This window comes from Phacochoerus africanus, chromosome 14 (genome assembly GCF_016906955.1).
Source record: "Phacochoerus africanus isolate WHEZ1 chromosome 14, ROS_Pafr_v1, whole genome shotgun sequence".
Taxonomy (NCBI): Eukaryota; Metazoa; Chordata; class Mammalia; order Artiodactyla; family Suidae; genus Phacochoerus; species Phacochoerus africanus.
This window is the reverse complement of record NC_062557.1, coordinates 48572377-48598704: the sequence shown is the minus strand read 5'-3', so window position 1 is coordinate 48598704 and position 26328 is coordinate 48572377. Positions and strand designations below refer to the sequence as shown.

At 49.2% G+C, this 26328-nt stretch overlaps 1 protein-coding gene across 16 annotated transcripts in view; it reads right to left on the bottom strand.

The window, feature by feature from the left end:
* The window catches only part of RAP1GAP2 (RAP1 GTPase activating protein 2), a 176350-nt gene that overhangs the window by 43720 nt on the left and 106302 nt on the right, over positions 1-26328 (bottom strand). For 7 of the 16 annotated variants that reach the window (XR_007131978.1, XM_047758834.1, XM_047758844.1 and 4 more), the window contains 7 exons: positions 14011-14046; positions 9167-9211; positions 8391-8423; positions 7779-7991; positions 6220-6323; positions 1821-1899; positions 990-1043 (listed from right to left, as the gene is read on the bottom strand). Coding sequence is in view for 15 of the 16 variants with exons in the window: in XM_047758834.1 (XP_047614790.1) it covers positions 990-1043; positions 1821-1899; positions 6220-6323; positions 7779-7991; positions 8391-8423; positions 9167-9211; positions 14011-14046 (564 nt within the window). In the remaining variant the exon portion in view is untranslated. The remainder of the gene's footprint in view (positions 1-989; positions 1044-1820; positions 1900-6219; positions 6324-7778; positions 7992-8390; positions 8424-9166; positions 9212-14010; positions 14047-26328) is intronic. The other 9 variants (XM_047758840.1, XM_047758837.1, XM_047758839.1 and 6 more) reach the window with 6 other exon arrangements.

Here is a 26328-nt window from a genome sequence, read left to right as displayed (position 1 = left end):
AAAAAAAGAAAGAAAGGAGATTGAGGTGTTTATTCCAGGAAGTTCTGGTGTCCCAGCCCGGACGGACGGGGCCCCTCTTCACCACACAGTTCAGCTCCCAGGGCCTGGCTGTCAGAACCGCCACCCAGGGAATGAACGGAACCAGCCCCAGCCAGCCCCGGCCTGGCCCCCAGTGGACGCTCAGAAGCACTGCCCAGCTCCCACGGCCTCTCCCCAGACCCTGCGGGCTCACGAAGCAGCAGCTGGTACAGCCAGTGTCCTGGGTCTCTGCCTGGGGCCAATTTAAAGCAATTCGCTGTCCGTCCGTCCGTGGCTGATTGCAGTCCTCTCGCAGTGTAACTGTTCTTGAGTGGGTTTGTGAGTTTATTTTGCTATTACTGCTTCTCTCCCCACCCACACCCCCACATCAGAACCAAGGTCAAGATCAGGCCAATCCTAAGGGAGGTGTTAATAGAGAACCAGCCAAGTTTATTAACTAGGGTCCAGCTGGGGCTTGTAAAGCCTCAGCCCTACAGTAATGTTGGCAACGGGGAGCCAAGGTCTGGCCTTTTCTTTCTTTTTCTTTCTTTCTTTTTTTTTTCCCCTAGGGCCACACCCATGACATATGGAAGTTCCCAGGCTAGGGGTTGGATCTGCAACAGCCTCTCCGCTAGAGGTAGAATCACTCCCCAGCCCAGCACTGGCCTCAGGGAGGCACAACCAGAGTGAGATGGAGGAGCTGCAGCATTGCCATCCCTCTGCCACTGCCACACAGCTGGGGACCGATTCGAGTGGGCCAGGGATCCAGGCATGACTGAAGATGGGTTTTCAGCAGCAAATCAGCTTACACAGGGGTGGGTAAGGGGGGAGAACATGGAGGTTTATCACAGAGACCCCACAAAACCCCACCAAGATGCAGAGCACGGCCCCCAGAGCCATGGGCACGCAAATCCATGCCAAGTTGCAGAGCCCTGAGTAAGGGCAGGGGTGCCGGGAAAGGCGGTGCTCACCTTGGGGTACAGGACAGGGTTGAATTTCAGCCCTACTGCATCATCACAGAACGCCTAAGCGGAGAGAAAGAAACACACGGGTCAGGGCCGTGTCCGTGGGGAACGTTGGGGCTCCTCTGCCCACCCAGAGAAAGAGCGTGGAGCCCAAGGCTTGTGGGGTCAGGGTCCTAGGGTCCATCCTGGCTCTGCTGCTCACTCACGTGTGGTCAGGAAAGTCCAGGGACCTTCCCGGGGCTTCCTGCTAAGTCAGGCCACCGGAGGTAGGTGGCACAGTTCTGCCTGGCATTCCTGCTCCCACGTTGTGGGTCTGACCCAACCCGGCTGACCATCCTTCCCAGCCCCACTTTGCGGACTCAGTTCCCAAGTTCCCGGGATCGCAGAGCAGGAACATGGGCCCCTCCGCCAGCTGATGGCTCCTTACCTGAGGGAGCCCTCCGTCTGGATCAAAAGCCTCGCCAACCCTCTACCCAACTCCTCCCAGCCCCCTCCCCTCCTTCCTCCTCTGAGGTCCTGTATCACTCTCCACATCCAGGCTCATCTTCCCACTTCCCTTGTCTCCTGGCCTAGCGTGGGGCAGAGACCAGGGATTATTCTGCTCCCTGAGCAGCCTCAGCAGCAAGGATGAGCTGGGGAAGGTGGAGGGGAATTGGGGCATTTTCCAACAGCTCCCCCCCTCCACTCCAGCCATGTAGGCAAGGGCCCAAGAGGACAGCGACCGTCCCCTCCCCAAGGGCAGCGCTCACCCAAGACAGGCCTGCACCCCCACCCCCACCCCCAGAGGCCAGGCCTGGCCTAAAAGAGAAACCACCTCCTCTCAGGGTCAGCTTTTACCTTTGCGATCTGAGGGACACTGGGCAGCTTGCTCAGTCCAGCCAAGGGGATCCGCTCATGCACGGTCTTCACTTTGGACCTGCACAAGCGGATGAGAAGGAGAAACAGGCATCCTCAAAAATGAAGTCAAGGAGGCAGGTGGCTGAGGTCCTATCACCCCTGGGTCAGACCCTGCCTCAGTCCCCCCAACCCAGCTATTGGGCACCTCATGCAAATAAGAAAATGGAATCCTACCTCGGGAAACCCACAAGAAATGGTACAGCTAACTGCAACTGAAATACAGGAAATGCAAACAGCCACCTTCACGTTCCCCGTTATTTTCTGGTTTACTGGGGACTTTTTGTGTTCTTCCGAAGAAACAGGGCACCGTTTCGCAATATATTTGGGTCTGATGTGCAATTAAACTCACATGAAAAGAAAAACTAATATTCGACAGTCTGGACTTACTCAAAATACAAATGCGAGAAAAGTTGCTTTCTAAAGGGATTCACCACAGGTCTCTAAATTTAGCCTGTTCCCCTGATTCATTCAGCACATTATGAAAGTGTTGAATTCGACCGAATGCTTCCCTGCATCTGCTGAGAGAATCATACCGTTTTTATTCTGTTAACCTGGTGGATTACATTTCTGCGGAGCCATCTTTTCATTCCATGGGTAAACCTCCACTTGTTTATGATCGCTTCTTTTTCTCACATCCTGCTGAATTTAATGTGTTGATATTTTGAGTTTCACATCTATGCTCACAGAGCCACACTTGCCTATTTGGTTTTCCTGTACTTCCCTTGTCAGCTTTGGATAGCGAGGTGTTATTCCAGCCTCATGAAACTGCCGAGGAACTTCTCATCCTTTGAAATGGTCTGTATACCATAGGGATTTTCTGTTCCTTAAAAGGTTGCTAAAACTCATCTGTGAAATCTCTGGGCCTGCTGGTTTTGGGGGGGGAGGATACCTTTGGCTACCAGTTCAGTTCTTTAATGGTGAACATGTAGGTTTTCTACTTACTGAGCCAATCTTGTTCATTTATGTTTTTTCTATGAAATTATACACCAAATGCCTTGATATAAAGTTGATTTGACTTTATTTGTAGTTGTGTCCCCTCCTTCATGGCCAAAATATTACCCGTGTGTATCTTTTCTCTGTTTTCCGTAATCAGGCCTTGCTGGGGGTTTAGTCCATTAATCTTTTCAAATAGATAGCTTTTGGTTTTATTACCTCTATTCCTTTTCATTTTTACTTTCGCCCTCACTGGGTTATTGCCTTTTTTCTTTCCTTCCATTTTCTTTGGGTTTTTTCCTATTATTCTTTTTCTAACTTCCTGACCTGCATGCCTACACACTGAATCTTTCTTCTTTTTTGCAAATGCATTTAAAACTATCCATCTCTCCCTAAGTATCCACTTTTAACTGCATCGCACACATTGATAGGTGGTATTTACATTGTCATTTAGCCCTAAATATTTTGATGGTTCTTTTGTGATTTCCCCTTTAGCCCATGAGTTATTTAAAAGAGTCTTCCTTATTTTTTTTTTCAGCTTTCCAAATATATGCGTTTTATTCTTCGGTATGTTAACTGTTGATTGCTAATCTAATTTCTGTATATTCAGGGGACGTAATCCATATGATATTATTTGAAATTTGCATGGACTTTTTTTTTTCACGTTCCATGTGAGTTCGAAAAGAATGTATTTTTTGTTGTTGTTGAGTTCAGGAATGTATGTTACAAGATCAAATTTATAAACTGTGTGGTTCAAATCTTCTATATCCTCAAACTTTTTGCCTGCTTGGTCCATCAGTACCTGAGAGATGTTACTGAAATCTCCCACTATAACTGAGAATTTGTCTACTTCTTATATTCCTATCAGCTTTATTTATTTATTACTCAGTGAATTTCATTACATTTACAGTTGTACAACCATCAGCAAGCCTTTTTTTTTTTTTTTTAAGGCCACACCTGTGGCCTCTCAGTCCATTATGGATAAATCTCATCTTCATTTACAAAGGAAAACAATCCTATAATAAAGAATAATGTAAAAGACAGTATCTCATCTTCACTTACACGGACTTAATCACTATATCTCACTGTGTCCTGGATAAATTCCTCGAGACCATCTTCCAATTCACAGATTCACTCTTTGACCCTGAATATATAAGACTAGATTTTATCTCATGTATTGATTTTTTAAAATTTCAACAACTATTTACTTCCAATTATTCCAATATTTTTCTTCTTATACCCATGTGCATCCATTCTTGATTTATTTCTATTTATTCATTGTATCATAATTTATTATCCCTTTTATAGATACTACTCATTCTTTATCTTTTTAGGGTCTTAAAGATATGTTTTTTAAGTCATTTTGAAAGTTTACCATTATGTGCCTTTCATCAGCAGTAAATTCATCTTTCATTTGGTTTTTTTTAGTTTTTAGTTTTTTGGGGGTTTTTTTATCTTTTTTAAGGCCACACCCACGGCATATGGAGGTTCCCAGGTTTAGGGGTCGAATCAGAGCTGTAGCCGCTGGCCTATACCAGAGCCACAGCCACGCAGGATCCAAGCCACGTCTGCAACCTACACCACAGCTCACGGCAACGCCAGATTCTCAACCCACTGAGTGAGGCCAGAGAGCGAACCCGCAACCTCATGGTTCCTAGTCGGATTTGTTTCTGCTGCGCCATTATGGGAACTCCCCATCTCTCATTGTTGCCATTTTTGTCTTCTTTTTTTTAACTGAAGAATAGTGGATTTATGGTAATGTTCATTTCAGGTGTACAGCAAAATGATTCAGTTATACATATTATACATATGTATACATATGTATACATATGTATACATATTATACATATTATACATATTATTTTTCCTAGCTTTTTTTTTTTTTTTTTGGTCTTTCTGCCTTTTCCAGGGCCGCACCCTCCACATACGGAGGATCCCGGGCTAGGGGTCTAATTGGAGCTGTACTGCCAGCCCACGCCAGAGCCACAGCAATGCCAGATCCAAGCCGAATCTGCAACCTACACCACAGCTCACAGCAACACCAGATCCTTAACCCACTGAGCGAGGCCAGGGAGCGAACCTAGTGGTTCCTAGTCGGATTCGTTAACCACCAAGCCACGACAGGAACTCCAGATTTTATTTTGAAATCATCAAAGTGTGTTGTGTGCCCGGCATCTTTCTCTAATTTTCAGTCCAGATGCAGCATTTCAGACAGGATATAGGATTAGAAAAAGAGGGTTAGATCCTTGTGTTCAATTGTCATCTTACTCAGGAATCCTACCCCATCTGGGCCTGATTTTTATTAAGAAAGGAAGAAATTTTCTTTACAAAGGTTCACCTAGCTCAAAATCCTATTAGGAGATGGGGATCCAGATACTACTCTCTCAGAAAAATGGGTCTAGCGATTTAATGGACTCTTCTTTGCCTTGCAAACATCATTTCTAGCCAGGGGAGCCTCAGGAAAGAAAACTGCTTCCTTTCTTAATACAAAGTGAATCAAAATTGGATGGGTGCTGACAATTTCCTCGTACCAGCTCCCCTCCTATCTTTCCCATAGCAGGGCTGTGTGTCCCTGTTCCCTCCTATATTTATCTCAAAATTTGGGCATTAAAAAAAAAAAAGTTATTGCTCTCTTCCAAATATCTTCAAGGACTTCCAATCAGATTCACAAATATGGACTGGGTGCTTGACAGGTTCACGGCACACAGCTAAGAACCAGCACTAGTCTTCCTAGCTTATCGACCCACCAGGGACAGAGACGAATAAAGCAGACTCTGTGCTCCCACAGCGTCCAGTGCATATCAGTAAAATAATACCTGTGCTACATATTAAAATCCTCTGTGTTGCTCTCATTACGGCACCCCCAGGACCCCTCACAGTTCCCGGTACAAAGCAGGTTCTCCAAAACACGTGATTCAAAGCAAACAGAAACCGGTAACGGTCCCTGCCCTTGACGAGGTCATAATCCAGAGAGCAGGCCCCAGCTTAGCTGTGCATCGGAGCTCCTGCTGTGGCCATGATTCCATCTCAGGGAACCCAGGAAACACACAGATGCTTGGGGATCTATTTTCCCTGGCTGGATGCACACTGTAGATCGGGTTCCGGCAACCTCTCTCCCAGGACAGTTTGGAGGATGAGCCCCCTTCCTCAGAGTCACAGTCCCCCCCAAGAGAGGCGGGTGGGGCGTTTGGTCTCGGTGACCTTGAGACCAGAGACCACTCTGACTCCTGCCCTCAGCCAGCTGGCAGAAACACCTGGTCTCCCTGCCTGGCAACTTGACACAGCCCCAAGATTGGAGCCGGCTGGTTTTCCCCCAGCACACCCAGACCAGACTGGTCAGACTGGTATTTCTGGGTCCCGGCCACCACCACTGGAGGCGTGGCCTCCAACAGAGCAGAGGCCCCACCTGAGAATGATCCGAAGGTACTCAATGCCCTCGGCCTCCTCGCACTTGATGGACAGCAGCAAGTTCCCCAGACTGCTGCCGGTGCAGTAGAAGTTTAGATGATCCTAGAAACAGAAATCAGGTGTTAGCGGGGAGGAGGGGACCCTCCGGATACGGCCCCTCACATCACCTCCTGCCCCAGGAGCGAGAAGCCCCCCCCATCCCTGAGGAAGAGAAGGATGCTCTGCTGTGGCTGCTACTGATGATGATGGGGAGGGGGTGGCAGAGGGGAAGGAGGAGAAGGGCCACATAGCGATTCCAACAGCCGCGTCCAAGGATGTGCCAGGCACTGGGGTAAGGGCCTGGCAGCCCTTATCTCCTTTTTTGGGGTTTTTTGCTTTTGTTTTTGTCTTTTTGCCTTTTCTAGGGCCGCTCTCACGGCATATGGAGGTTCCCAGGCTAGGGGTCTAATCGGAGCTGTGGCCACCAGCCTACACCACAGCCACAGCAACGCCAGATCCGAGTTGCGTCTGCAACCTACACCACAGCTCACGGCAACGCCGGATCCTCAACCCACTGAGCAAGGCCAGGGCTCAAACCCGCAACCTCATGGTTCCTAGTCGGATTCGTTAACCACTGCGCCACGACGGGAACTCCCCCCTTATCTCCTTTCATCCCAACTAGAACTGTATGCAGGAGAAAACATCCTCAGCCCCCTTTCACAGATGGGTAAACTGTGTCCAGAGTCACACAACCAGTAAGTGAAAAAGCCAGGGTTCCAACCTACATCTGTCTTGACCAAAGTGCAAGTGCTTCACCGATACTGAGATACTGAGTCCACTTCCTTGCTCCCAGGGGCAACCCTGGCCAATTCAGACCATTTGTGGAAAGGAAGCGAGGAAGCACCCTGGCACCTCCACCCCAGGGGAGCCTGGAGGTCCTTTGGAGAGCGGGTCCCTCTCTGGCCCAGGGAGCCCATCCCAGGCCTGCTGTATCAGGCTGGGGCCCTGGAATCTGCATTGCAACATGTTCCCCGGGAGGGTTCTAATCAGGTAGTTCCTGAGACTGAAAATCTGCCTTAGGCTGGAAAGTTCCAGGATCTGCCCTCGGGACTTCCAGAATCTGGCACGGCTGATGGGCAGAATATATTTAAAGACATGTAGCTTTGTCACTTTTAAGCCATCAGAGGCTCACAGCACATCATCCAGTACAAGTTCCTGGGGGGACTTGCTTGAATTAGGACACGAGAGATTTGCACACTTTTGACAGACTTCCAAGGTGTGAGAACATATTTTTCCTTCCACCCTCCTTCGCCCCCCAAACACTACCCATTCCATCACCTCCCCGAATATATTCTGGAGGTGATCCCCACCAGGACCCCTCACACCCAGAGCCTTCCTGACTCCTGCACGCCCTCTGTCCCCCCGCCCAGGAGCAGAGCCAGCCAGACCCCTCCGACGAGGACAGAGCCGGGCCGCACGGACAGCGGGCAGGACTTGCAAGAGGAGAGACAGAGAGAAGGGGGCACTGGAGGGGGCCGCTGGGGTCCCAGGGGCACCCCCTCCTCCGGTGGGCCTCACCTTCCCCAGGAAGTGCCTGCGGTAGGCCCTGGCTTCACCCTTGCACTCGAGCTTGTAGCCAAACGTGCTGGGGCTGAGGCTGTCCTCTTCCTCCTCCTCGCAGATGCTGCTGCCCAGCGAGGTCGGTGTGCTCACGTTCTCGGGGTCCTCAATCCAATAGCCCCCAAACTGGGGCAGGACGATCAGGGGGTACGGGCCTCCCTTCTCCACAACCTGGAGGCAGAGGGAGGGTCTTGCACTGCGGCCTGCCCTGGCTCTGCAGGAGGAGGGGACGGGTGCCAGGGGTGGGGGCCCTCAACCTCCGGACGGCCCCCAGGAGGGGAGGCCGAGAGCAGTAGCACGGCCCCCTCCTCTAAGCCCTGCCACAGCTCCAGCTTCACCGACCTTGCGGCGTCAGAGGTGCAAAGCTTGGGTGGGTGCCCCCCATGTAAACATGGAAAGGCTGAGGTCACGAAGGGAAAGAAGGGAAGAGGCCTCAGGCCCTCGAGTCCCAGCCCAGGGTTCCCTCCCACGTGGGGCAGGGCGGGGACCTTGAACGGCATCACCAACAGCTTCCCGGGGCCCACCCCAGAGACAGGACCCAGAGCTGCAGTGCGGCCAGGGGGCTCCTACCTCATCAATGCTGGGGTATGGAATGTAGTCGTCCTGCAAGACAAACCAGACGGTGTCACCATTAGTCCCAGCAACGCCCACAAAGTCTGATCTGTTTCCATTCCCCTCTCCCAGATGGGGGAGAGGTAGGCGAAGGGGCCTGGCAGGCGGCACCAGGGCTCGGGACGCATCGGCGGGAAGAACACCAGACAGAAAAATAGCCTAGAGGCAGCTCTGGGATCTGGCTTGAGTTCTTCCCCAAACGGACCGAACCTGAGTACAAGCCCTGCCTGCTGAAGATGCGGCACACAAAGCGCTGAGTTCCACATCCCCTGGTGACCCAGCTTCTCACCCTAGGATGCTGTACAGGGAGAATAACCTCTGGTCCCACCCAGCCCCCTCCAGGCAAGGGGGCCGACCTCCAAGGGATGAGCTGCACCTCTGGGCCTCAGCAACGGAAGCTGAAGCTGAGAGCTGATGGGTCAGGAGCCTGGAGCACAGAGCCTGACATCCCGACGTGCTTAGTATGGTTCATTTGCAGAAGCAGGTGCAGAGAAGCCAGGCTGAGCTGCGAGCCTCCACCCTAGCCCCCCATGAAGTTGCCCTAAAGGCATCAAGCTAGGGCTCCCCTTGTTGCCCACTGTATGCCAATCAACACAGTGCAGTGGCTCGTGGTGAAGATCAGAGTTAGACAGTATACACTAGCAGACCCCAGCATGCCGGCTGCAACCCCTGCCTCTCTCACCCGCCCCCGTCTGCCGGGACCACCTGGCTGCCACCTTGCCCGCCCAGCCCACCTTGTTCTTCTGGGGTCCCGGCTTCTGCTCTTCAAGCTTGATCCCCTGCAGAAACAAGGAAAAGAGGATCCATGGACAAGCAAAGGTCACAGAAGACGGGCCAGAGGCGTCTCTCAGGAGCAGCTGCCTTAGCCGAGGGTTAGTAACAATAACAGCAATAGCTGGCGTGTGCGGGGGCCCTTACCCACTCAGTCTTCACAGCAGCCTCAGGCAGGGCAGCAGGCTACAGGGTTAAGAGCACAGACTCAAGCCGAATCACCAGGGTTCAAATCCCAACACTGCCACTTACACCCCAATGACCTTGGGCAAGTCACAAAACCTCTCTGTAGCTCAGTGGTCCCATCTGTAAAATGGGAATGAAAACGGTACCTACTATGGTTGTGAAGGCTAAATGTTGAGAATGTGTTAAGCCCTCGGAAGAGTGGTTGGTATACAGTAAAAGCTATGGGTAGGCAGCATTTTCATCCTGGGGCTTAAATATCTCCCCAGGCTCTCTCTCTCAGAGGCAGGAGGTGAGTGGCGAGGATGGGAACCCACGTCTAGGGCTGTCGGTGCCAGCATGCTGGCCCTCCCACCACACCAGCTCCATCCCTTCCTGGTGGGAGGGCCCACGGGTGACAGGCAGGCAGCCTGGTCCTCATGCTGCTGCTGTCTTACTATTGGTGACCCTTGAGAAAGTTGAGCCTCTTGCAGCCTCAAATGCTGCATCTGCAAAATGAGGATTCTAACACCCCCCCCCCCCACCTCACAGATGTGTCACTGCAAGGGTCAGGCACCATGACTGGGCCTGGATTAAAGGGGATCATCTGCAGGTAGCTGCAAAATGCTCTTTCTTCTGGGGCACCGAGCCTAGTCCAGAGGGTCCGTAGTCACGTCCTGACCTAACTGGGTTTTGTTTTTTGTTTTTTTTGTCTTTTTTTGCCATTTCTTGAGCCGCCCCCGCAGCATATGGAGGTTCCCAGGCTAGGGGTCGAATCAGAGCAGTAGCCACCGGCCTATGCCAGAGCCACAGCCACACGGGATCCAAGCCACGTCTGCGACCTACACCACAGCTCACAGCAACGCCAGATCCTTAACCCACTGAGCAAGGCCAGGGATCGAACCTACAACCTCATGGTTCCTAGTCAGATTCATTAACCACTGCACCACGACGGGAACTCCTTAACTGGGTTTTGAGGGGGTCAGAGGGACACAGTGTTCCCAAGATTGTCTGAATAAATCCAGCGAGGGTGTGAGATGCTGGGATACGCTGGGAAAAAACAGATCTCCTCTAGAGAGAAGAGTCCAGAAACAGCCGTCGCCTGATCATGAGAATACGCATCAGGGTCTCGACCGTCCACAGCGCTCCCTCTGTTGTCTCCTTTGAAGCCCTCAGCATCTTCTTACCAACGGGGAAACCAAGGCCCAGGCAGGAGGCCGCTGGCCTAATGCCGCACAGCTGGTCATTGACAGCACATCATCTGTCTGTCTCCAAGTATGTGGTCCTATCCTGCAGCCCCTGGAGCCCAGGACTGCTGCTCACTGGTGGATTTAGACTTGGGCTTCTCCAGACTTGGCTGGGCTGAGTCACCTGCAGCCTTGTTCAAGAGGATGTGGGAGGGCCCCTCCCGGGAAGGGCCCCTCCCACTGGACAGGTGCTCCTTTCCCCACGCAGGGAGAAAACCGCCCGAGTGGCCAGCAGACCCTGTCCAGGGAGGTAAACTGGGCGGATGGGGAGCAAGGTGATGTCAGTTTGTTTTATTTGTCCTGCATTAGTCATCCCTACCTGGGAATAGCCCCGGGGCAGGAGAGCAAACCTCCTCCCAGGCCCTCCCCCACGAGAGAGCCACCGCCTGGCACCGGGGCCTCTCTGTGTGTCATCCTTTGCAATAGGTCTTATGCTTATGCCCTCCTCCCCCATCTCCCAGCCGTGAAAACATTGAGACTCAGAGAGGTAGAGTGCCTTGACCAAGGATACTCAGCAGGAGAGTGTCAGGGTTAGAACTTGAACCCAGGACCAAAGGGATCCAAAGATTGTGCACTTGGCCCCCCGTTCCTTCATGGGATTGCACCCTTTCTCAAATACCTAGACTCTGGGTCCAGGAGGTCTGGACCTGGATCTTAGTTTCAGATCTTCGCAACTCTCAGAGCGCCCTGGACCCTTCACTGTTGAGGGGCTCCGTCTCCACGCCACAGCCTGAGAGAGAGCGCCCACACTCAGGGAGAGCCTAGCCACGCGGTGCAGCCTGCTTCACACCAGCCACTCCTCCATGTGAGTCCCATACACACAGAGGAGTTGGAAACTGTGGCCACTCAAAGGCTGGGGTCCACTGGCGCAAGGTAGAGGGCTACACCTGGTTGCAGCCTCCAGCAGTCTCGACTGAGATGGAACTGCCCCACCATGCACAGGTGTCATCTGCTGCCATGGAGACCCAGAGGCAGCATAAAAACCAGCCCCCTGCCCTTGACAGGCTCCCAATCTAGCAGCCTCGAAACAAAAGAAGGATGAGTCCAGTGAAGCAGGGCTGAATTCTGTGCTCACACAGAGAAGCCTTTTGTTGAGGAGACCAGGGGCACCGGCTAGGGGTGAGGGGCTCGCAGGTTGTGGGAATAACCAGAAAGACGTCGAGGTGAGCCGCACCTTCCCCACGAGCTCGCCAGAGTGCACGGATTCCACGGCTGGAGGTGAAAATCCCAGCTTTCCTCTGATCAATTCAGTACGTCTGTATACACTGCCCCCCCCCCCCGCCCCCCACGGCTCGCTGCCAAGGCCACGCCCTCCCTTTTGCCGCAACTTGATTGGAAGTTCCTTAAATGCATGTAAATTAGTTTGTAGTCCACACACTGCTGGGCCCAGAGGGGGGCTTTAATAACTTGCTCATGATAATGACGCAACCACTAATAATATTTTTCCCTCAAACGGCCCCTCCCCCGCCCCTTAGGAAGGCTTGGCCGTCCAGTGAGGACCACACTTGCTCGCTTGCTGATGGCAGCGGCCCTCGCAGCCGCTCCAGCTGCATCTCAGGACAGCTGCGAGCACTCTATTTGCCTCTCCTCCTACAGCCTCCAGACCAGCACTGCAGAGTCGGTCTTCCGGGAGCCTGCGGCATCTACTTAAAGAGCACCGTCATGTAATGGCTAAGCCTTCTGGCTCTGAAACTGCTTACGAGCCCACATCTCTTGAGTGCTTTAACAGCTCTGCGCCTCAGTTTTCTCGCCTGTGAAATGGGGATGATGATAATAACGCTATCATGACCTCCTGTGGGCCTTGTCGGGAAGAAATAACACTGTCAACCTCTAAGCCCAGAGAAGTGCTTGAAACATGTGGGCTCTTATCAGCATCTTCTTCCTACTCTTTCCATGTGTATCTTTTAGGCCTTCTGGAACTCTCCCCATATTCCCTGGGGCAGCGGTTCTTACCAGGGAGCCCTGCCCGCGTGGGTGAGAGATGATTATAAACGATCCCCAAGTCCACACTGAAGACATTTTTGTGCAGTGCCTACCGAGTATTTACATAGTTCTCATTTCATCCCAACAACTAGGTAAGTGGGTATTTGCATTCTTATTTATAGAAGCTGTGATAGTGTGATTTATGTGTTTGGTCTTCATGCAATTGGAGGCAGAGCTCTACAACCCTTGGAGTTTCCTAGGAGATAAGAGCAATGGGAACATCTTTTATTATATAGCATTTGGCCTTTTGTCCTTGGTTCCTGAAACTGCTCCAGAGCCATAAAGGTGAGAGGAATGTCTTGTTACTTGTAAGTTTATGTTAAGGAGGCGCTTTTGGACAGCCCCTAAGGATGGGGGCTTGCTGCCAGGGTAACCAACCCTGACTAGAGGGTTGGAACTTTCAGCCCCACCCCAACCTCCATTGGAAGGTCAATCAATCACCAATGGCTAGGGATTGAATTGATCATGCCTATGTACAGAAGCCTCCACAGAAAACCGAAAGGATAGGGTCTGGTGAACACATGCTGTGTCCAGAGAAGGTATGGAAGCTGACACCCCTCCCTTCCCACATACCTTGCCCTCAGCCGCTCTTCCATCTGGCTGCTCGTGAGTTATAGCTTCTTTATAATAAACTGATCATCTAGTAAGCAAACTGTTTTCCTGAGTTCTGTAAGCCACTATAGCACATTAATCAAATCGGAGGAGGGGGTCATGGGAACCTCCAGTTGAAAGCTGGTGAGTCAGAAGCATAAGAGACCACTGGACGTGACATTGATGTCTAAGTCAGGGGAGAAGGGAGGTCTTGGGGGGCTGAGCCCCTCCGCTGCGGTATCTGACTCTATCTCCAGGTAGACAGTGTGACAACTGGGTGAAATTGTAGGGCCCCCAGCTGATGTCGCAGAATTCTTTGGCGTGGGGAGACGGCCACATGTCTGGTGTCAGTGTGAGTGAGAAGAGTACTGTGAGTAGACAGATAACAGGAGCAAGAGGCTTAGAAAAGGGAAGGAATTAGTGCTAGCAAGTGTTAGAGGCAGGATTTGAACTCAGGTCTGTCTCCCGCACCACTGCTCTGCCTTCCAGACTTGAGATGACTCCGCTAAGAAAGGGCTTTCTTTCCCACCCATTCCAGGAACAACAGACCCTCTCCAACTACCCCTCCACCCACACCCCTGCTGCCAGGTTCTGTTTCTCTTCTCTCCATCCTTCAGGCAGGAGCCATCCCAGAATCCTCTGCGCTGTCCAACATGGAAATGGCCTCAGGTGGTCCAGGCCATGAGGACTGTGAGTTGTCTCTTCTTTGCCCTCTCTCCAAGGCCCCCAAACTTTGCCCAGGCGTTCTGCCCGGTGGGGCATCCCTCGAGGTCACTGCCGCACCCCTCCCCAGGGCTCGGCTCCTTGACTCTGGGGATGCTCACCTGCATTTTCTCCAGCATCTCAAAGAACTCTGCAGACTGAAAGACATAAAGAGGGTGGGGAGAGAAAGATGGGGTGTCAGCCAGGAGGTCTGCTGAGAAAGCCTCCCACCACTGTCTGAAAGCTCGGCCCAGGACTTCCCCAGGGACAAAATTCATTTGGATCAAGAGAGAAGATAATTTGATTTTGCTTTTGCAGGGCTGGAGAGCCAGAACACCCCACACAACAGGAGAGGGAAAAAGTATGCCCAGGCTGGCACATGGCCCTGGGAGAACAGTTACCCAGTCTCTGTCGAGAGGGAGGGGCCTGAAGGGCCCCTGGGAAAAGCCCAGGTCTCCAAAGCGATGGCCAGCCCTGAGATTCAGCCCCCAGTGGGATTCACATTTGGAATGTTTCCAACCCAAGAGTGGGGCCAAGATGTCCCACACTCATAGTTTTCCAACTTTTGTGGCAACACACAACCCTTCTGTCTCCTCACAAAAGTCTCACTTAGAACTCGAATACACAAATCCAGGAAAAGCAGAGCTGCTCTGGCCAAGGCAACCGTGGGGGCTTGAGGCCCTGATGTGCCACCTCAGCCTGTCCCTGACCCCCGTCCCCAAGGCACCTTTGGGGACCTGAGAAGTTGTGAGCAAAGCCTAAAAACCATTGAACTACAGCCTCCGTGGCCTGGATAGGCTATTTTTAAAATCATAAACTACCTAAGTCCAAACTTTTAACCGACTTTGATATAAACTCCAACACCAAAAGGAGAAAAAGGAAGCAGGATGGAAGGGGCTGAAAGCTCTACCCTAACAAAACATATGCAGAATTTCCCCCAGAAGTGTCCCTACTTCCTATTCGGTGAAAACAGCTACACTTTCTTGTTGTAACATCAGTGCCCACATCTGGGCACTGGCAAGCCCTGAGTAAATGAGCACCCATAACAGACAGCCCCCAGATGAACGGGAGACAAAAGCAAGCAGTGACAAGGAGGACTGAGCATGTCCCTGCTGCATCTTCATACAGAGGGAGAACATTCAACGCCCCACCCCCACCCCCGCAGGCATCAATGGGCCAGAACTGCCTGCAGCCCCTGCCACCCTCAGAATTCTCAGAAGAGAATCATCTGGAAAGGAGTCACCTTGTGGAGTCACCTGCAGAAACCTGCCCCATGTGACCTCTTCCAAGTTAAAGCTGGCCCATCAGAGGCAAAGGCTCTAATCCCCTAGCGGTTCAGGTTCCAGGGTCTGGAAACTCCATGTGTGAATGTATGGGGTTGAGGACAAGCACCCTTGACCAGAAGTAGCCACCAGACACCCAGCTCTCAAACCTATCCTTTCCATTTGCTCTATGCATTCGTACCAACTCCAGTCTCCAGGACACCAAAAACAATAGATATAAAGAACTCACATGTATCAGGGAGGCTAGAAAGATGAGAGCAGAAAGAAGACAAGGGGGTAAAACAATCAACATTTTAACACACAGTCCTCTGACCCAACCATTCCTCTTCTAAGAAGGGATGCTGGAAACACACTTACACATGAATACAGTGGTGGATACAAGAAAACGTCATTGAAGCATTGTTTGTAAAAGCAAAAAATGGAAACACCTTAAATGCCAATCTATAGGAAAGTGGTTAGGAAAAACTACGTAGAATAAAATACAAATACCATGAACAACTGAGTGTCAATACATTAGGTAACTTTAAATTGATAATGCCTAGCCATATACAAACTATCAGTACTGACTTGGAAAGAAGCAGAAAACCTAAAAAGACCTATAATAATAAATAAAGAGACTGAATTAGTAGTCAAAAAACTACCCACAAAGAAAAGCCCAGGTCCAGATGGCTTCAGCTGTACATTCTACCCCCTGAAGAAGTATTATTAATTCCTCGCAAACTCATCCAAAAGTAGAAGAAGGAACGCTTCCCAACTTATTCCAAGAGGCTAGTACTACACTGACACTAAAATCAACAACATCACAAGAAGAGAAAATTGCAGACCAACATAGCTTATGAAAATAGATGCAAAAATTCAAAAAAAAAAAAAAAGGTAGCAAACTAATTCCAGCAACATAAAAAGAACTACACAACATGACTGGATAGAGTTGATCCCAGGAATGCAAGGTTGGTTTTACATCCAAAAATCAATTAATGTCATATACCACATGACTAGAATTTTTTAAAATTACCATCTCAATAGATATGAAGAAAGCATTTGACAAAAACCCAAAACTCTTTCTTGATTAAAAAAAAAAAATCTAAGTTCCCTTGCGGTGCAGCAGGTTAAGGATCCAGCATTGTTACTGCAGTGGCTTGTGTAGCTGCTATGGTGTGGGTTTGATTCCTGGCCCAGGAACTTCCACATGCTGCAGAAACAGCCATAAATAACCAACCAACCAAATGAATAAACCTTTTTTTAAAAAAAAAAAGTCTCAACAAACTAGGAATAGGAGGGAAGTTCCTCAACATGAAAAGGGCATCTACAAGAAACCCGCAGCTACTATCACACTTAATAATCAAAGACTGGACACTGTGCCAACAGGATAAGGAAAAAGACAAGGATATTCATTCTCAACACTTCTATTTAACATTGTACTGGATGTTTTAGCCAGAGCAACTAGGCAAAAATAACTATATAAAAGGCATCTAAATTGGAAAGGAGGAAGTGAAGCTATTTCTATTTATAGATGACATGATCTTGTATATAGCAAATCCTTAGGAAGTCACAGAAAAACTGTTAGAACTAATAAGTGAGTTAATAAGCAAGGTTGCAAGATACAAGAGCAATATACAAAAATCAATTATATTTCTATATACAATCAACAAATAATTTAGCCAAAATATTCTTGAAAAAGAACAAAGTTAAAGGACTCACACTTCCCAATTTCAAAACTTACGACAAAGCAAAAGTAATGAAGATAGTGTGGTAATGACACAAAGGTAGATATATATCCATGGAATAGAGTTTAGAGTTCAGAGATAAATCCATATTATTTATGGCAATTGATTTTTAACAAAGACTGCTAAGACTCTTCAATAAGGTCTCTTTGCCAAAATGTGCTGCGAAAACTAAATAGCCACATGCAAAGAATGAGGCTGGACCCTTAATCTCATACAATACACAAAAATTAACTGAAAATGGATCAACTACCTAAATGTAAAAGCTAAAACTCCAAAACTCTTAAAAGAAAAACACAGAAGTAAATGTTTCTTGGATTTGGCAATGGATTCTTAGGTATGACACTCAAATCATAAGCAACAAAAACAAAAGCAAAATCAACAAATAAGACCTCACCAAAATTTAAAACTTTCCTGCTTCAATGGATACACCAAGAACATGAAAAGACAAACCACAGAACAGGAGGAAATATTTCCAAATCATATATCTGATAAAAGACTCATATCTACAAAATACAAATAATTTTTCAAACTCAATAATAAAAAGATAAATAATTCCTTTTTTTTAATTTTTTTTGTCTTTTGTCTTTTTAGGGCCGCACCCGTGGCATGCGGAGGTTCCCAGGCTAGGGACCAAACTGGAGCTACAGCTGCCGGCCTACACTACAGCCACAGCAACGCTGGATCCAAGCCTCATCTGTGACCTACACCACATCTCATGGCAACACTGGATCCTTAACCCCCTGAGCAAGGCCAGGGATTGAACCTGCATCCTCATGGGTGCTAGTCAGATTTCATTTCTGCTGAGCCACGACAGGAACTCCAATAATTCAATTTTAAAATGAGCAAAGAATTTGAGTTAAGACATTTCTCCACAGAAGATATACAAACGAACAATAAACACATGCAAAATTGTTCCACATCATTAGTCATTACTGGGAAATGTAAATCAAAACCACAACGAGAGATCACTGCACACCCACTAGAATGGCTATAACCTAAGAGAAAAATCATAAATGTTGGCAAGAATGTGGAGAAGTTGGAACTGTCATATGTTGCCGATGGGAAAGTAAAATGCTGCAGCCACTGCAGAAAAGAGTTTGGCGGTTTCTCAAACAGTTAAACACAGAATTAGCACCTGACCCAGCAACTCCATTGCTAGCTACACACCCCCAAGAGAGATGAAAACATATGTCCACTCAAAAACCTGTACACCCATGTTCACAGCAGCAATATTCATAATACCCCAAAAGTAGAAACAACCCAAATGTCCATCAACTTTTTTTTTTGTCTTTTTTTTTTTTTTTTTTGCCTTTTCTAGGGCCGCTCCCACGGCATATGGAGGCTCCCAGGCTAGGGGTCGAATTGGAGCTGCAGCTGCCGGCCTACACTACAGCCCAAGCAACGCAGAATCTGAGCTGCGTCGCAACCTACACCACAGCTCACGGCAACGCCAGATCCTTAACCCACTGAGCAAGGCCAGGGATTGAACCCGATACCTCATGGTTCCTAGTCGGAATCGTTAACCACTGAACCACGACGGGAACTCCCCGTCCATCAACTTTTGAATGAACAAATTAGAGCACACCCATACAATGGAATGGGATTCAGCCATTCACAACAAAAATAAAAAGAATAGGGAGTTCCCAGGTGGCTCAGCAGGTTAAGGATGTGACATTGTCACTGCAGGGGCTTGAGTCACTTGCTGTGGCATGGGTTCAATCCCTGGCCTGAAAACATCCACGCACCACTGGTGCAGCCACAAAAAAAAAGAATGATGTACTGACACAAGCCACAACATGGATAAACCTTAAAAATATTATGCTCCATGAAAGAAGCCAGGCACCAAAGGCCACACGTGTATGACCCCATTAATATAAAATGCCCAGAATAGGCAAAGCTATAGAGACAGAAAGCAGATTTGTGGTTGCTTAGGGCTGTGAGAAATGGGAGATTTGCAGGATGATAAGCTAAAGGATATAAGGTTTCTATGTGAGGTGATGAAAATGTTCTAAAATTGACTGTGGTGATGGTTCCACGAGTCTATAAATATACTAAAAACCATTAAACTGCACACTTCCGTTGGGTGGCTTTATGGTAGGTGAATTACACCTCAATAAAGCTGTTTTTAAAAAACTACTCAGACAAATATCATGACATCACTTATATGTGGAACCTGAAAAAATGACACAATTGAACTTCTTTACAAAACAGAAACAGACTCACAGACATAGAAAACAAACTTATGGTTACCAAGGGGAAAAGTAGGGGAAGGGATACATGATAAATTATGATTAGCTGATATACTACGATACATAAAATAAACAACAAGGACCTACTACACAGCACAGGGAACTATATTCAATATCTTCTTTTTTTTTTTTTGCTTTTTAGCACCGCATTCACAGCATATGGAGGTTCCCAGGCTAGGAGTCGAATTGGAGCTGTAGCCACCAGCCTATGCCACAGCCACAGCAACGCAGGATCCAAGCCACGTCTTCAACCTATACCCCAGCTCAGGGCAATACCAGATCCTTAATCCACTGAGGAAGGCCAGGGATCGAACCAGCATCCTCATGGACGCTAGTCAGTTTCGTTAACCTCTGAGCTACAACAGGAACTCCAATATTCAATATCTTGTAATAAACTATCATGGAAAAGAATCTGAAAAAGAGTAGGTATGTATCTATATATAACTGAATCATTTTGTGGCACACCCAAACTAACAACATTGCAAATCAACCATACCTTAATCAAAAAAAAAAAAAAAAAAAAAAAGGAGTTCCCGTCGTGGCGCAGTGGTTAACGAATCCGACTAGGAACCATGAGGTTGCGGGTTCGGTCCCTGCCCTTGCTCAGTGGGTTAACGATCCAGCATTACCGTGAGCTGTGGTGTAGGTTGCAGACGCGGATCGAATCCTGCGTTGCTGTGGCTCTGGCGTAGGCCGGTGGCTACAGCTCCAATTCGACCCCTAGCCTGGGAACCTCCATATGCCGTGGGAGCAGCCCAGGAAATAGCAAAAAGACAAAAAAAAAAAAAAAAAAACAATTCCTACACTATTGAAAAGCTCGCTCTGGAAACAAGCTTTGTCCTGCTGGGAGATGGTCTAGTAGTTTCAGGATAATTAGCTTTTCCATACTTAGATTAGCTTTTCTTGACTTCATTGGTCTTTCCAGAGACAATTACTGTTAAAAATGAGTCTATTTCTGGAGTTCCCTTTTTGGCTCAGTGGTAACTAACCTGACTTAGTATCCATGAGGATTTGGGTTCTATCCCTGGCCTCACTCAGTGGGTTAAGGTTCTGGCATTGCTGTGGCTGTGGCTCCAATTCGACCCCTAGCCTGGGAACTTCCATATGCTGCAGGTGCAGCCCTAATAAGAAAACAAAAAACAAAAAACGGGTCTATTTCCCAAATGAAGATGCTCCACGGCCTTGGGGCTGATGCAGGTGGTGAGGTGAAAGGGCTGTGATTCAGCCTCAGCACTGAGTAACCCACTAGGTGGACAACTGCTGTGTAGACAGCATCCAAGAGCAGAAAGCGGCCAGTGGCAACTTGGCCTCAGCTGGCCTGGGCCCACTTCATGGTGACTTGTTGAACTTTCCAATGGGACAGTTCCAGCCTTGGCAAAGAGTAAGTCTTTTTTCCACCCAGAAGCAGAGTGACTCAGGCCAGCCTAGAACAGTAGCTCCAGCCATTCAGTCCCACCCTCGTCCACACCCACTGAGATTGCTTCACGCACACAACAGGCACTCAATAAATGCTCACTGACTCACTGGCAGTGCCCCATGGGTCCTTTCGGACAGAACAAAGTCCTGTCCAGGGCATCCTTTGGGAGGGGATCCCCCTCCGTCGGGAAGCGGGGCGCTGGATTTTCACCGAGAAACGTCATTTGGCCTCCTCATCAATAGCAGTGGCCCAGCTGTCTAACTTATTATCAGCAACAGCCACGGCCCCCCAAATCAGAGCCGTGGCCAGCGTTTCTCCCTGGGCTCTGCTTTAACAGCCCATCACGTAGGCCATGAAATAATCACGGAGGGCCAGCGCCCAGCCGAGGAAACCACAGGCTGGGCCCCAAGGTTTGGTCCAGGTTCAAGCCCTTCCTCCCCACCTCCCAGTATAAAAACCACCCGGTCTTCCTTCAGAAGGACAAAGCGAGGCCTTGTGGGGGAAGGCTCCAAGGCAGAAGGAGCAGGAGCAATGGAGGGAATACATCACAGGCGAGTACAGGAGGGCCACCGCCCCATCGCAGCGAGCAGAAGCAGAAGCAGCCTGGCCTGCCTCCCTCTGGTCCACCGCAGCTCTACCTGTGGGCATGGCCTTTCCCTGTAGACGGGCACCACCTGTTCTCGTGCTGCAGTGCTGTCTGGAGTTCCTGGAGTTTCAGCACATGCCCCTCTCCCTCCTCCTCCTCCTCCTCCTCACTGACCCTCGCTGGAAAAGAAACACCCACTGCTACCCACCTGCTGCCCACTGGATCCCTGCTGGGGGTCCTGCCCTAGCTCTGGGCTCCTCTGCTCCCCTCCTGCAGGCAAGCAGTGTTTGGGTGGTTCCCTATCCCCCTGCCCAGGAGGTACTACACACCCACTGCTCACACACAGGACGACACTGTCTGAGCACCTGCCCCTTAGAACGGGGGCTCATACAGTGCCAAATGCTCTGGGCTGTGGAGGGACAACGTGAGCCTGTCTGCAGAGCCGGCATAGCACCCAACACAGACCTCACTGCGTGTACAGCGGCAACTGTCTCCTCATCCCACCCGCACCCAGGACGCACACGAGGAGCCAAAGGCAGGTCAACAGCGGCCAGGAACGTTAAAACAAAACAAGGATGGAGGATAGGATGCTTTCCACCCCACAGGGGTCCCAGGAAAAGGGGATGGAGCTGTGGGCTGGACCACACAGGGGGGAGGAAGAAAGCAGGGGTCTGAGCAAGTTTCTCATTCCATGGAGAAGACACCACAAAAGAATCATATTTCTGGAGAGTTTTGTAGACAGGTTTTTGGAAAGGGAGGGGAGCTGGGAACCCAGAGAACATACCCCAGTGGACGCCAGATCGATGTGTCCCACGGCTGCCCAATCACGGCACTTAGCACATGCTTCACCACCCTGGCTCTGCTGCTGGCTCAGAGGCCCCCATCCATAGGATGGCAGGCTGAGGGACAATTAGCTGCCAAAACTGCAGAAGATGCTGGAGCAAAGGGTGGTTCACTAGAGCAGAAGGTCCTCAACCCCAGGGCTCTGATTATTTTGTTCACTGCCGTATCCCTGGGCTTACAGCTGCCTGGCACAGAGTAGGTGCTCAAGAGACGTTTGCTGAAATGAGTGACTGAACACCATGCCCAATAAGAGTGAGAATGAAGTGGGCAAAGGAGACTGAGTCCTAGGCCTGGGAGTGGCCAGGGCTGGCTCGTTGAGACGGCTGCAGTCAGGGCCAAATAGAGCGACGTATGCCCTAGTGAGTGCTGTCTGTTCTCTGGCCACAGACTGTGCCCCTCGCCCCAGACAGTCAACAGGTGCCTCCAATAAGGTGCATCCAGTCACAGGCCCTTTTCCAACAAAGCCGCCCCCACTTCGCCCCTGAACAGCCTTCATGCTCCTTCTTCCCTTCTCTGATCTCCTTTCCCACCGGCTCACACTCAAGACAGCTCCTCAGCTGCTGGAGTCCTGCAGAGGGACTTCAGCCATGTCAACCTGGGCCAGGAGGCTGCTAGGTTCTCTGCTACCTAGGGCAATGGTGCTGCAACGGAGTCACCTGGGGGGCTTGTTAACACAGGTTCCCGGCCCCACCCCAAGAGAAGCTGCATTTCTACCAAGTTCCCCCCAGGTGATACTGACACTCCTGATCCAGGGACCACATTGTGAGAACTACTGACCTTTGGAATTAGTCGTGTTTGACGCGGGGTGTATCATCAAACACCTCATCGTCAACACCTCACCACCATCAAACACGGGGTGAAAGGGACCAACCTGGCCAGAGCCGAGACGGGGCAGGGAGGAAGGGTGGGAGGATAGCTGGGTTTTTATAGGACAGCCTTCGGGGTTTTTTTTGTTTTTTTGGGTTTTTTTTTTGGTCTTTTTGCCATTTCTTGGGCTACTTCCTTGGCACGTGGAGGTTCCCAGGCTAGGGGTCCAATCGGAGCTGCAGCCACCGGCCTACGCCAGAGCCACAGCAACGCAGGATCCGAGCCGCGTCTGCAACCTACACCACAGCTCATGGCAACGCCGGATCCTTAACCCACTGAGCCAGGGATCGAACCTGCAACCTCATGGTTCCTAGTCAGATTCGTTAACCACTGAGCCACGCACGACGGGGAACTCCTAGGACATCTTTAAAATTAGGCAGATTTATATTCAAATCTGTAGGAGAGGATTTGAAAATGCAAACGACTACAAGTACCAGGCACGTAACACAAAAGAATGAAGAGAAAAGCAATCAAGGATGCCCCCTTTCACTACTACTATTCAGTGTACTGAAAGTTGTAGCCAGAGCAATTAGACAAGAGAAAGAAAGGTACCCAAATTGAAAGGGAAGAAATAAAACTAGCTCTATTTGCAGATGACATGATTCAATATCGAAAATCCAAAGAATCCACAAAAACACTACTAGGGCTAATAAAGGAAGTCAGGAGAATTGCAGAGTATGAGATCAACACCCACAAGCCATTTGTATTTCTATACACCGGCAATGAACCATCTGAAATGAAAATTAAGAAAACAATTCCATTTGCAAGAACACCAAAAAGAATAAAATATCTAAAACAATTCCACGAAGCAGGTAAAAGATGTGTACACCGAAAACTAAAATACACTGGTGTTCTCTTGTGGCACAGTGGGTTAGGGATCCAGCTTTGTCGCTGGAGTGGCTCTGATCCCTGCTGTGGCTCGAGTGTTCAACCCCTGGACTAGGAACGTCCACATGCCACTGGCACAGCCAAAAAAAAAAAAAAGAACTAAAAAACACTGATGAAAGAAATTAAAGACCTAAATAAATGGTATGACATCCCTGTTTATACCTTGAGAGATTTAGTATTAAGATGGCAATGACCACCCAAAGTGGTCTACAGATTCAGTCCAATTCCCGTCAAAATCCCAGCTGGATTTCTTTGTAGGAAATGAAAAGCTGATCCTAAAGTGGACATACAAACTCAAGGAACTCAGAATATCCAAAACATTCTTGGATAAGAACTCACAATTCCCAATTTCAAACTACTACAAAGCTGTGATCAAAACAGTGTGATACTGGCTTCAGGACATACGTACAGACCAATGGAACAAACTTTAGAGTCCAGAGGTAAATCCATGCATTTACGGCCAGCTAAAGTTTGACAAGGATGCCAAGACCAATCAATGGGAAAAGAAGTGGGCAGGAGCTCCTGCCGCAGCACAGTGGGTTAAGAACTCAACTGCAGCCGTTTGGGTCACTTCGGAGGTGCAGGTTTGATCCCCAGCCCAGCACAGTGAGTTAAAGGACCCAGAATAGATCACAGCTGTGGCCTGGATTCAATCCCTGGCCTGGGAATTTCCATGTGCCTCAGGTGCAGCCATAAAATTTTTTAAAAAATAAAATAAATCTGGGCCAAGGACTTGAATAGATGTTTCTCCAAAGAAGATATGCAAATGAACAACAGGCACATGAAAAGATGCTCCACATCATTAGCTGCAGGGAAATGCAAATCAAAACCACAATGAGATACCACTTTCACACCCACTAGGATGGCTACAATCAAAACATAGAAAATAGCAGGTGTGGGCAAGCATGTTGAAAAATTAGAACATTCACACGTTGCTGGTGGGACTGTAAAATGGTGCAGCTGCTGTGGGAAACAGTTTGGCAGCTCCTCAGTAAGTTACACCCAGAGGTGCCACAGGACCCGGCAATTCCGCTCCTAGGAGGATGCCCAAAGAAGTGAAAACGGGTACTCAAACACGAATGTCATTCACTTGTACACGAAGGAGCATCACTGTTCACACTTTCCAAAAGGTAGAAATAACCAGAATGTCCATCAGCATATGGATGGAGGGAGGGAGGGAGGGATAAACAAATTGTATATCCATGCAATGGAATATCACTCAGCCAAAAAAAAAAAAAAAATGAAGTGCTGACACATGCTACAATGCGAATGAACCTCCAAAACATACCATGTGGAGAGTTCCTAAGGGGCTCAGCGGTAACGAACCCGACTAGTATCCATAAGGACGCAGGTTCAATCCCTGGCCTTGCTCAGTAGATTAAGGATCTGGCGTTTCTGTGAGCTGTGGTGTAGGTTGCAGACGTGGCTCAGATCCTGCACTGCTGTGGCTGTGGCCTAGTAGACCAGCGGCTGCAGCTCCAATTCGACCCTTAGCCTGGGGACGTCCATATGCTGCAGGTGCAGCCCTAAAAAGCAAAAACAAACAAAAAAAAAACAAGTGGAAGATGCCAGATCCAAAAGGCCACATGTTATATGATTGCATTCCTATGAAATATCCAGAATAGGGAAATCAATCCACAGAGACTGAAAGCAGATGAATGGTTGCTAGGGACTGGAGTTGAGAGAGAATGGAGAGCAATAGCTTAACGGGATTTTATCCGGGAGTGATGGAAACAGGAGAACTAGACAGAGGCAACGGTTGCACAACATTGTGAATGTATAAAACGCCACTGGGCTGTCACTTTAAATGATTAATTGTATGATATATACATTTCCCCTCAACAACAACAAGAGCTGGAGAGTGAAACAACGGTGAACTGAAGAGTGCTCGCTCCGTTCAAAAGGGGCAGCTGCTACCCATCTCTGCCAGGCTGAAGGCAGAGATGCAGGCTCAGTGTTATCAGAGTTTTCAACTTACCCAGATAAGCCAGAAATCCAAATGTGTGTATGACCTCTCCCAATTTTTATACACTGATAAACAATTCAAATTTTTTTAAGTCTCCGTGTGGGCCAAACAAAATTCATCTATGAGCTAAGTCGGTCCACCAGGCCCAACCTCCAAGCTCTGCTCTGTGCCATAGGGAGCCGTTGCATGGTCCTGAGTGGACAAATGAGAAGATATGAGCAGTTTGGAGTGTCCCAAGTATATATACTCTGTTGGACACAGTGACGTGCCAGGCATGGGGGTACTGAATCAGGCACATTCCAAATGCCACCCGTAAGTCCCACAAGTACCCAGGGAGGGAGGGATAGAGGGCTAGGAGAGATTGAGGGATTGAGCCACTTACCCAAAGTGAACCCCCTTCGCCAGATTCAAGTCCAGATCTATCTGGGTTTGCCAACTCAGTGTGTGTGTCTCGCGTGTGTGTCTGATAAGCATCTCAGACTTAATCGGGCGCAAGAGCACACTCATTAACTCTTTCCCTCGAAGACTTTCCTCCACCCTAGCCAGTCTGCCCATTGTCCACACAGCCTGACACTCAGGACAAAACGCCCAGGGTCATCACTGATTTCTTCCTGATT